Source organism: Kryptolebias marmoratus, linkage group LG15 (assembly GCF_001649575.2).
Source record: "Kryptolebias marmoratus isolate JLee-2015 linkage group LG15, ASM164957v2, whole genome shotgun sequence".
Lineage (NCBI taxonomy): Eukaryota > Metazoa > Chordata > Actinopteri > Cyprinodontiformes > Rivulidae > Kryptolebias > Kryptolebias marmoratus.
This window is the reverse complement of record NC_051444.1, coordinates 20,038,085-20,050,477: the sequence shown is the minus strand read 5'-3', so window position 1 is coordinate 20,050,477 and position 12,393 is coordinate 20,038,085. Positions and strand designations below refer to the sequence as shown.

The 12,393-nt window shown below is 36.5% G+C and overlaps 1 protein-coding gene across 2 annotated transcripts; it reads left to right on the top strand.

Moving 5' to 3' along the window:
- The first annotated feature begins 198 nt into the window (after nucleotides 1-198).
- On the top strand, nucleotides 199-10,125 carry LOC108237866 (adhesion G-protein coupled receptor G2-like). Of its 2 annotated transcripts, XM_025006691.2 has the most exons (16): nucleotides 199-326; nucleotides 2,201-2,295; nucleotides 2,460-2,510; nucleotides 2,634-2,697; nucleotides 2,820-2,961; nucleotides 3,632-3,733; nucleotides 5,112-5,237; nucleotides 5,385-5,430; nucleotides 5,592-5,680; nucleotides 6,654-6,769; nucleotides 7,048-7,316; nucleotides 7,391-7,487; nucleotides 7,571-7,675; nucleotides 7,855-7,984; nucleotides 8,528-8,684; nucleotides 9,748-10,125. In XM_025006691.2, exons 1-16 carry the CDS (start codon nucleotides 202-204, stop codon nucleotides 9,852-9,854), a joined length of 1,821 nt encoding a protein of 606 aa, XP_024862459.2. In that variant the 5' UTR covers nucleotides 199-201; the 3' UTR covers nucleotides 9,855-10,125. The 2 variants fall into 2 exon arrangements, with proteins under 2 accessions (XP_024862459.2, XP_037835613.1); XM_037979685.1 differs by lacking the exon at nucleotides 7,571-7,675.
- The last annotated feature ends 2,268 nt before the right edge of the window (nucleotides 10,126-12,393 follow it).

Genomic DNA, 12,393 nt, shown 5'->3' with positions numbered 1-12,393 from the left:
AGAACACATTTCTGTGCAACCAACTCGTGATGTTTACAAGAGAGCGGCTTTTGAAATGATGAAAACCTGGTCATCTAAAAAAAGAAACGATTAAGCACAACCAGTAAATGAAAGTGTACAGAAAGTTTAAAGAGTCTATAGTGACGCAACATTTTTTTCAGTCACTTCATGACAGCAGGGAAGTGGGACAGACAATTCTGCATGTCTCCCTCGTTTTTCCGTTTAGAATGTCATTTACATGTGTTTATTCCCACAAAGCTGGTAAATTTCAGACACTGTGCTCTGTCCTCTTTCCACATCAAACAAGAACTCACCAACACGCAGAGGTAAGTTGGGATTATATTTTATCTTCTACCCCTTAATGGAATTGATTGCATTGACTCTATGTGAGGCTTAAACAGCACATGTAGTTTGTTTAACAAAGAATTCAGGGCAGACGTCTAAATATACGTTTCTTTGGATCAGATCATTTTAAGTTAAAGAAAAGTGATTTTGCTCTAAGCTCAAATTCTAAAACAACTTCGGGATTTTACATTTATAAAAGATCATTTGCAATATCACGCAGAATGATCAGGTTTATTTAATAAAGACGAATCTGCCAAAGAAGGTGGTGGGTGGGGTTTGCCCTTTAAGTAATGCTTAACCTTTAAATACCTGTCCGTCACAGATTTCATCGTGTTAATGCTGGTGAAATGTACTATATTAATTTTTCTGCATTGTACATCACTCCTATGAAATGTTTAACCTGACCACCTATACACAGACAGGTGACAACTGCATTAAAAGGGCAAAACAAGGTGTCCTATACATAGTTCCCAAAAGTCCCACAAATCGTTGAAACTCGCCAAAAAAAAAAAAATGGAAGAGGTATTTTCGCCATGTTGGTGGGCAATTTCTAGACTGCGATGGCTTCGAAGCAAACTAAATCTAGGTATTTACTTACTCCTGACCAATGTGTGAGGGAAAGATATGTGCAGAAGATTGCTACTGTCGGCATTGACCCATGTGAGATGAAAAAGGAGGAAATGTCGGACAAGCCCGACAATTTGCCGCCCACCTGGTACTACGACATTGCCAGTTAATTAGTGTAAACGAAGAGTCCTTACACCATGGATGAGCTACGTGGCCTGAAAGCAATGGGCTCATACAATCAGGGTTTCAATGGATTTGTGAAGGATGTCTAAATCCTCCGAGTTAATGACAAAGTCTTGGTGACTCTCAGGGTAAGTAATCCAAATTCAAACAGAACAGTTTCTTCGAAGGTAGAAAGCACTAGCAACAGCATTATCAATTTTGCATGGCTAATCTTCAGTATAAACATGGGATTCCAATGCTATATTCCTGAAACTGTATTTAAAAAGAAAATGGAAACAAATGGATCAGTAATATATTTGGGGTTTAGCACATAGCATAGCTGAGTTATCTACAGTTGAGACATCCATGGAACCAGTAATTCCAGCACACATACAGTTATACTCTAACATCACTTAACAGAACTGTATTTTTTTTATTTAAATGTTACTTTCACTGGAACGAAAAGCAGATTCTAGACACCTTTGAAGGCAAATCCTTGTGGTGGATTTTCACCAGCCAGACTTGCTGTCGTTCCGCACTCAACTGCTCCGTTTAGGTTTCCTTCACATTTCCTGATTTTTGGAATGTTGTAAAGACTACGCTTTGCCGAACCATCTGCAGGGTTTGGGCATCCATTAATCCAACATAAAGCAACCATTGCGACTACAGTCAGCGACTGAAAACAATGCCTCCTCTGCACGTGACTGAAGCTTGTGCCCATAGCAAAGGCGACGAAAGGGGGAGTGTCCAGGAGGTGTGACGTCACATGGGAACTATAAACAACTACAGTTCACCTTGGTATTTGTTGTATTTACAGTACTAGATTTAAAATATTTATTAGAATATTAATACAATTTCCCAGTTTGTCCAAAACCAAAAATCTGAGGATGTGTTGTAAATTAGAACTTTCAGATTCAGCGTTATTGAAAAAAGATTCTGGACAATGATCATGCTCTATGGTGGAAAAGCGTCATAACATGTTTTATGTAGGGTTTAATCTGGTGACTCAGCATGTTATTTCTACTCTGTTTTTTTTTTTGTTTGTTTGTTTGTTTGTTTTATGACACAGCACAGTCAACCACTGTTTGCCAAGCAGACACTACTTTGGTATCTTTTTGTTCCACAGGATGAAGTTCTGGGTCTACTTGTGGCTGTTGATGTGTTTTGAGTTTAAAAGTTCAAGTGAAAATCAGTGTCCCACCGAGGATTCTTGTCTTAAAGGTATCAAAAGGCTTAGTTACTTTGAATAAGGCTAAATTACTTTCTTTATTTTAGTTCAGCTCTAACTGGTTTGTTCATTTTGAATGAATTTGACCGGTACTGTAAAAGGATTTTTTTCTATATTTAATATGGTGGCTATGACTATTTTCTATTTTAAAATTCAGATGGAGGTCACTGGACCACTTCTTGCTTTAGGTGTGCTGATAATGATCCGAGTAAGTTGCTTAACATTTGACTCGGTTGTTCACGACTAGTTATGCCCAAACTTTTGATTAGTACTGTGAACAGTTTTGTTTGTTTTAAATAAATAATATATTTAATAATAATCAACCCTACAGATGTGGAACTTAAGATGAATGCTGTCAATGAAGCTTTTAAAAGCAGACCTGATGAAATTTTCACGTAATTATTTTTATTCTATACAAAAGAATACAAGCATTCTGTGTTACTTTTATCTCTAATTGTGTGTAAACAATGTTTTTTTTGTTTGTTTGTTTGTTTTTTTCCTTGACTGTTTCCACAAGACGGATTATAACCCTAGAAAATGTTCTGGAGAAAACAAAAGTGAATGAGACAAAAACTATGTGTGTTGAAAACATTGTGGCTGCCATGCATAAACACACTGGTGCCTTCTACGGTCTTTCAATTTTTGCCAAGGACCCCAAGGTAAAACATATTTTTAATCTGATCAGAGACTCATTTATTCAACATGTTTCCTGTCTTATAGTGAAATGGTTTATAGGGTGTTTATATTGTGGATTCCCAATGATTTTATTTTTGTTGGTATTTATGGCCTACAAACAGTTTTTTTTTGTTGTTTTTTTTTTGGGGGGGGGGGGGGGGGGTTGTTTCCATCAGAAGCTCAAAAAGCTATTGCCCACCTCCTCAGCTGTAGTAGGTGTGTGCTACTAAACATTAAATGGTTGTGCTCAGGAAGAGTGGTTTGTGGTCAAACACAGATAGCTGTAAAACACTAATTTCAATAATCCTTCCAGATGTGTTAGGATTATTTTCTCTATATAATCACAACATTGAATACTCATTCAACCTACTAATATTATATCAATTACTGATGAAAACACATATGCACAATTAAACATCATCACATTTTGGCTACATTGCTGCGGCTTTCTTTCCATAACAAGGTGAGTGTTGGACCCATGGCCTTCTGAATGAAGACTTAGTTACAAGAACTGCTCTTGTTGGCAAAGTAACATTTTATACTTGGTCCTAATGTAAAACACAAGCACATCTATGTGGACTGTGCTATGCTGTTACATGTATTTCTATTCAATGGTTTTGTTTTTTCTTCTTTCTGTTCCTGGCTCCGATGTAGATGAAGCCAGATGACCCCTTAGTGAGTGTTTACCTGCCTAAAGAGCTGAAAGTTGAAGATCAAGACACAGTTGTGTTCTCCATGATTCACCTTCCAGATGAGGTCAGTGACTACACTTCACTTCAAACACTTAAAACCCATGTATTCCTCACAGCTAAAAAAAAAAAAAAAAATTAAATAATAATAATAATTCTCAGAGTTACTGCCAGAACACTGGTACCCTGGTTTAACTCTGAAAAGCAGGTTTATTGTAGATGTCAGTGCCCAAAGTTTTGCAGCAGAATTAAAACAAACAAGATTAAGAGCTAAAATTTGGTGTGGTGGTAGCTTAAAGTCATTTCCCTCTCATTGTACAAGCTAATCATTTGTTTAAAACTTTGCCAGTAACTACTGGAGTTGACCTTGTCTGTCTGTTAGGACAATATTTTGTGAACCACTGGATAAATTGAAATTATAAAATTATAAATTAGTCACTGGTTGTACATCTACAACTAATTATCTTATGGAATCACAACCCAAATTAAGGGGATCACCACAGCTAATCAGCCTTAACCATCTTTGAGCTAAAATTTGATGTGGTAGTAGCTGAGAGTCATTAACAACACACACTCCAAGAGCTGGCAGATCTTGTGAAACCTCACATGAGATTGCACATACCGGTCGTTTCAAAACTTGAGACCAAAATGGGTAAAACTCATTTCTCAACATAAAATGACTTTAGTTTAAAAGTCTGACATCAAAGGTGGTGGGTGCATTCTTTTAAGCAATGCTAAGGCTTTAATTTTGCCTTCCGTTTCATTCAAGATAGTTCTACCCCAAAAAGCATTTCTAATTGTTACATTTTTTACTTGTAGTCAGTCTTAGTTTTACATATTTTGTTAATCATAAAACTTATAACATACATGTGCCCTCCAATGTCACTGGCTCCTTGACCTCTAGAGAGTAATTTCTTTCTCATACACAGACCTAATTGCACTGTTTTAACCCAGCTTCCTTACCTTTATGTGTATGCATGTGAACACATGTTTACTTGCAGACTTTTTAACTAAAATGGATTGGATTTTACCAGAAAAAAAGGTGTTAAGACGAACAAAAACAATGCATTCTGATTTTACTACAAAACTGTATCTTTTAACAGCAGCTCTACTTATGCACTTTCACTGTTCACGTGTCTAATAGTTGGGATAGCCTTACTGAACAATGCTGCCAGAAGGTCACCATACAGATATAATAAGAAAGGACCACAAGAAAGGACCACAGTGTGCGGAGGCCATTTTGGCCCACCTATCACAGTGTTGTTTCTGTTTAGTGTTCCATTCACCCAACAATGCACATATACTATATAAATTGACGATAAAATACCAAGTTATTACATAGTAATGTCACCATATAAAGTACTTCACACATTAAGCAAATGTTTGCCAATAACTGTTTTGGGCGACCTTTCAAACCAGCTGACTGTGTGTATTTTGTATTGTAGGTTGCTTTGAACAGCTCACATGACTTGTACGATCGCAGACTCTTTGGCCTGAGTGTGGGTGGCAAGACAATTTCACATCTTCCAGAACGAATAAACATCACTATAAATATTACTACAAAGAGAAATGTAACTACAGTTTATTTCTCTACCCTTAAACAAATTAATTTTATGCTTTATTTTGGTATCTCTGAATAAGACAGAGACACATTGATTTTACTTTTTTTATGTCTTGTAAAAATCAATCCTATCTGACACTAACTCCCTCTAATTCAGGATACCCCAAAACCCCAGTGTGTGTTCTTAAATACATCAACCAATGGTGAGTAAAGTATCACGTTTTTCATGAGCAGTAACATAAATTAGAGTCCTTTTTTTAATTTGGTTTAATATAATCATATGATTTTACTCTCAAACAGAAAAGTGAGATGATGTAGAAGCATCATGAGCATTATTATTCTCTCTGTCTTTCTGAATTACCAGAATTTAATACTGACGGCTGTCTTACTCACTGGGATCAAGATTCCATCACGTGTTCCTGTGACCATCTCACATATTTTGGTGTGCTCCTGGTAGGAAAAACCGTTTCATTTTTAGTGGACTTCAGGTACCTCAGTCTTATAAATATAGAGACAAAACAGCATAAAGTGGGTTATTCTTTGATACAAATGTAACCTCCTGTTCTCCTTAGTTGTGCCTATAAGAGCCAAGTAATTCTAACAGAAATACTCACTTATGATTTCCAACTGAACTGACAGTAACTGTCTGTGGATTTGAGATCCCCCTTTCCTCAATGTGCTCTCACAGCTTCATGGTGCAGGCTGAGGCTATGTGGTCATCAGGAAAAGAAATATTTCACGACATTTTCCTGCACTTTATAATTATCAGAAAAAATACTGTGGCCTGTGACATATATGGCCTCGTTTTAGAAATTGATACATTATCACAAGGACAAAGCTGCCTGGGGTAAGACCAAAGTAATCCCAGATCATTGAATGATTTGCCCCAGGACCTGTCCCTAAAAATAATTAAATTACAAAAAGCAAAATGAAAAAAGTAAAACCTTCAACCTACCAAAACAAACATTTTGTTAGTTGTTAGTTGTTTGACAGATGGTTGCCAAATGAAAAAAAAAAATTACCTATCACCCAAGACTATTATTAATGTCCTAGTGTGCATTAAGAGATGTGTTAAGGTATTATTACCAATGACACATAAGCAACAATTCAATGTTAGCACGTATAGAATGTCATTTAAATGTATTTCTATGTCCGTATTTTACTCCTTCTAAGAGAAAAACAAAATACAGGAAAAAAACCCACATTTGTTGTTGGAAAGTAAAATAAAAATACCAAAAATACAACTAAAACTACTTTGTGTAGTTTAAACAGATGTCAAGAGTTTGTGGACTCACTCTGTAAAATAAAGTTTACACTTTCAAATCTGAAACTTGATAACACCTTAAAATATTTAAAGAAACCCTTCAATAATAGACCTGCAACAGAATATGATAGTGGGGGGTTTTTTGTTTTGTTTTTCCCACAGGTGTCTGCATCCCTCCCACCTGTAGACCAGAAGATTCAGTCGTACATTACTATCATTGGCTGCAGTATTTCTCTGTTTGCTCTGGTCATCACTGTTCTGATCTTCATCACTAACAAGTAATGAACTCCTCCATGGTGAAAGAAAGACATTCCTCTTAGCACCCTTTTATTTCTTCTTTTCCCACTTTAGCAGTTCTTTCCTCTATGCTATTTGTCACCATCATCTTTTCCTTAAGTTACTTTAAACTACAGTGTAATTGCCATTTATTTCTCTGGTGTAATCATCTACCACTCCTATTACTTTCTAGTTTATGTGACATATTTTTGTACAGCACAAAATAAGGACGAAATCTGCTCAGAAGTTGTCACTAACAGCTCCCATTTTCTACCTGCAGAGAACTCAGAGTAGATGATTCTAAGAAGATCCACATCAGCCTCTCAGTGGCTCTGATCCTCCTCAACCTTCACTTCCTCCCCAGTGAGGCAGTGGCAGCGATGTCCTCCACTGAGTTTTGTTTTTACATGGCTCTTGGTCTTCATTACTCCCTGTTGGCCACCTTCAGCTGGATGGCCTTGGAGGGTTTGCATCTCTACCTTCTGTTGGTCAAAGTCTTCAACATCTACATCAGGAGATACCTGCTGAAACTCAGCGTGGTGGGATGGGGTGAGTGGCATCATCTGAGCATGGACAATAAATGACTGCATCATTAAATTAATGAACCAGTTCTTGTGTTTCAGGTGTTCCTGCAGTCATTGTGTCAGTGGTGGTGATAATAGACACAGATTATTATGGCTATGCCCCTCTGGATGTGTCTAACCCCAATGGCTCTGCAATGTAAGGAAAACTAAAATGAGAGCCTTTCCTATTGTTTTTAGAGTTTTATATGAATTTGGTGACTATGTTGCCCTTCTGTGTAGCTGCAATCTAACAGATGACACAGTGAAGATGGGCAGTACAGTGGGAGACACAGATTATTATGGCCATGTCCCTCTGGATGTATCTAAACCAAATGGCTCTGAAATGTAAGAGACAAATGTTTGAACCTGTACAAAATAAACTAATAACTAACATTTAGATGATAACTATTTTCATGTACCTCTGTTAGCCTCAGGAAGATTTTTATTTGATCTAGTTTAATTTGTAGTCATCAAAACTAAGATAATTGTAGAGTATTTTTAATTGTGCTTTTTTTTCTGTGTAGCTGCTATCTAACCAATTGCACAGTGAAGATGGTGACCACAGTGGGAGTGTTTGCCTTGGTGTTCCTCTTTAATGTGATCATGTTTGGAGTGATCATCAAATGGTTTGTGGCTGCACGCTCCAGCAGAGAGGTAATTTTTACTTTTTGTATGATATTTTCCAGATCATTTAATGGTTCTGTATTTTTTTTATAATATTTCTTTATTTATGACTCCTTTTTATTCCTGTCAGAAAATATTTTGTGATTTGATTAATCTGATACAGCATTGCACAAAAAAAATAATAAAAAATTGAACTCCATTCGTTTGGCTTCAAAAGAGCCAGATGTTAATGTTACTCTTTTAGGTTTTTGTGATGAGTAATTCACATTTTCATAAAAGTCTTTCAGTAGTTTGTAGTACTTTGGGTGCTTTTTCTTTTGTTAGTTCTAGTTCAGTGTTTCTACCTGAAAATATTGTTTGTTGATTTGTTGTTATGTCACTTAATTAGAGTTATAAATGATTTTGGCACACAGTAATGGGGTATGGATATGTAAAATTCAAAGTCCAGAGGCATAGTTAGAAAATAAGATTTTAAACATTCATTTTCAACCTTAGTATCACTTTAACTCTTCACACTTTGAATTTTTGACTGTAACATGCTGTATGTGTTTTACTTCATGCTCGGTGAGCCAGGGTGGACTGAATGCTCGTAATGCAGCCAAGAAAGAAATTTGTACCGTGCTGTCATTGATGGTTCTGCTTGGCATCACCTGGGGACTGGTCTTCTTCTCATTTGGCCCCCTGCCCACCGCTGGTCTCTACGCCTTCAGCATTCTGAACTCACTGCAAGGTCTGTGTATGGTTGTCCTGTTTCTATCAGAATATTCCAACAAAGAAAAATAATAAAGCTGAATGAGGCAAATATGTGTGTGATCAGGTTTTTCCTTTAAAAGTTGAGATATTCAGTTTATTTAATGTTTACTTCTAAAACATATTGCTTTACCAGTTCAGTTCATCAGAAAGGGGTCAGAAAAGAGGAGCCTGATAACTGAAAGCTCTGCCTCTCGTTCTACTTTTAGAAACTCTAGGAACCACAAAAAAACTTGCAGTCTGGGAGCACACTGCTCTGTTGAGAAACAATAGAAATATGAGACTGAGATGAAGACTTTCAAATTGTATTTTAGAGTTCACAAAAAACAACCGAAAGAAGCTAAAATTGGAGAAACTCTGGCAACAGCATTTTGGATCAACTAACTAAAAAGCTTTAGGTCACATTGTTAATAAAAAATATATATAATTGTTCAGTCTCTAATTAATATTTGCATGGACCAGTTTTTTAACAATAGGTGAAATAAACAACTTGAAATGAAAGTAAATAATGTATGCTGGTCAAAAATAACACCTTATATCAGCACTGAAGGCCAAGTTAATGTCATCCAGAGAAAGTGAGAGGCTAGAAAGCTTGTTCCAAAAGTGCTCAAGCCAAAGACTACAACCTCTGTCTTCTCTGAAATTAGAAGTAAAAATTTAATCATCTTTAATTTAATTCAGATTTTTACATCTTTCATCTCGTGCTTGTAATCACTGTAGCTTTTTTGATTCATCATACATAAATATAACATACTGCACCAATAAACACGTGCCCTTTGCTATCTTATAATTTTACCTAATGAAAGCATAAACAGTATAAGCTCAAGATTATTGATTCAAACACTAAACCCTGAGGAACACCATGATTAACTATGGTTCTGTAAAAAAAAAGTGTAAAAAGTGCTTTTAAATGAAACAGGTGTTGTTTTATGGAACATGCCACAGTTAGGTTATTCACAGAGGCGTTTGTATAGTCTGCATGATCACCTTCTCTACACAGAAAACATTTACCATACTTTTTTTTCCCTCTTTGCTATGTACAGGTTTCTTCATCTTCATTTACTTTGTACTATCCTGGAAAAAGATAAAAGACGAAAGACCATCTACCGAGCAAAGCAGTAAAACACAATCCACCGGCACCAAAACCTGAACTTCCACAACATTTCTCCAAAATGTGTTCAACACAAAAAAAATATTTTGTTACATTCCTTGTTAATCTGGCTCATTAACATGTTCAACACTCAACCACAAATGTGTGCAGTTCAGATTATTTCATCAAAGGTATTGTTAGGTCAGATGATTTGCCCAAACCAAAACAAAACTCTGTCTGCCTGAAAACCGGCATCATTTTTGCACTTGCTGTACTTGTTTATTTACAATGACTTTCTCCAAAATTAAAAATGTCACAATCAATATTTTAATTCTTCTTTGTCATTTTCATTCATAGCAACTGGAGTAAAACGTGACAAAAAACAAGCAATTACAAAATGTTTGCTAAAGTGCATGCTGCAACAATTTGAAAAGTATTCATTTCTTTTTATTTATTAACTCAGTGCTTTGAGTTGGGGGGGATCAGTGTTTCTCAGAAACATCAGCACATTTCAGGGTCCAGGGATCAAAGCCCCAACCCTCCTGCCTGAAGGACTCAAGCCTCATTAGGTTCTTGCTCCTCATTACTTTTTTTACTGTGTGTGTATTTAGATGCTTTATTCCCTTTCAGATCATCTTTGTCACTTGCAGCAATACCTTTTGTTCCCAGTCTCAGTCTTTAGCATTTTGATTCCCCCTAATGTTTTCTGGATTCTGCCTAGCAATGTGAATACCTCTGCTTGTGTGACTAAATGCTGCAGTAAGCACCTCATGTGGGCTGGGCGTGCACACAAAACACTGCCTTGTTTGTCGACTGGGAGGTCTCTTTTCCAATGTGGTCGTGTTGAGCTGCTCTGTCGTATTCTGCTCTGGAACAAGAGGTCAGGATTCCCTCAGCTTGGCTGTCATTTGCCGATGCCAATGTACATTGACTTATCAGCCTCTTTTGTCAGTCTGCTATCCATCAGAAATGCCTGGGACCCCAATCTTAGTCTTACGATGGATCTTGAATACTTTATTTCTGACTTTTTTTTTTGCATTCCTCAAGTTGGCTTTACTTTTCTTGGGGACTGAAGCTGTAACTACCATGGACAGCATGATGAGGAGGCACAAGAAAACAGTGTGTTGACGAACAGCTGATTAAATTTCCCACTAAAATTATAAAATATTAAAAACTAGAATTTCGGAAGAATTACATATCACCCACGGTCTTGCATGCTAAAGTTTTAAATAAAAATCTCATGTGATCATGTTTAGCAACCCACTGCTTTAAAGGGAACCATTTGGATCGTCCCTTCGCTTTTCTGCACTATTTATAATAAACATCAGATTCTTTTTGTTAATTCATAATTCCTTTTCTGCTTTTGGGTTTTGAAGGTCTGAATGATGACACCTAACAGTTTTTTTTTCTTTTCAAATAGTGGTCAAACAAGAACATCCACTAGTTCGTAGAAAATTCAAATCAGGACAAAAAAAAACAAAAACACACTGATGCCAAATGTGAAGCGTACTTTCCAAAATATGCATTAAAATGTTCATGCAAATTTGTGCACTCTGCACAAATAACATGGAAACTCTAAGCTGCTGGTATTGTATTTATTCTTCTAAGGATTTATTTAGTTTTTATTGCTGTAGTAGTGTTTTTACTTGTTTTTTTTATACAAACTAAAGTTTTAAAATGATGGGGTTTTCTTTGTACCACTTCCCTCTGCTGACGTGGGATATAGTGTGATAAATGAAATCTTGTGTGGTACTTGTGCTACCAGGGAAACTGATGTTGAAATTAGTATAAATTGGTCACTAAAAAAAAAAAAAAACATATCCAGTGACCAAATGTGTACTGAAAGTTTGAACAGTTTTCAGTAGTTTCAGTGGAAAATACAGATGATTATCAGTGTCTCTGGATGCTTCCTCATTTGCCTCCCAGAATCTAATTTACATGTAATTTTTGTTCACATGAAGCAACAGAATTTTAAACACTTTCCTCACTAGTGTTTGCTCTGCTGTCATACCATACCATACCAACTTTATTTATAAAGCACTTTATACACCAACAGGACCAAAGTGCTGTACACAATCATGAAATACAATACAATCATAAAATAGAAAGGTCAAGTATAAAGTATAAAACAGTACTAAAGTAATTAAAATATTAACAATAAAACAAGGTCAAACATCTCAGATTGTGCCAAAGGCCAAAGAAAAAAGATGGGTCTTAAGAAGGGATTTAAAAACAGCAAGTGAAGAGGCCTGTCTTATGTCCAAAGGAAGGTCATTCCATAGCTTGGGAGCTGCCACAGAAAAGGCACGGTCCCCTCTGAGCTTACGCTTTGTCTTCGGGACCCTCAGAAACAACTGGTCAGCTGACCTGAGGGAACGGGAGGGTGTGTAGGGATGTAGCAACTCAGACAGGTAGAGAGGGGCAAGACCATTTAGAGCTTTAAAAGCAAATAAAAGGATTTTAAAATGAATTCTAAAATATACTGGCAACCAGTGTAAAGAAGCTAAAACAGGGGAAATATGGTCAAATTTTCGTGTACCTGTTAAAAGTCGTGCAGCAGCATTTTGAACCCTCTGAAGCTGGGAAATGCATGAATCAC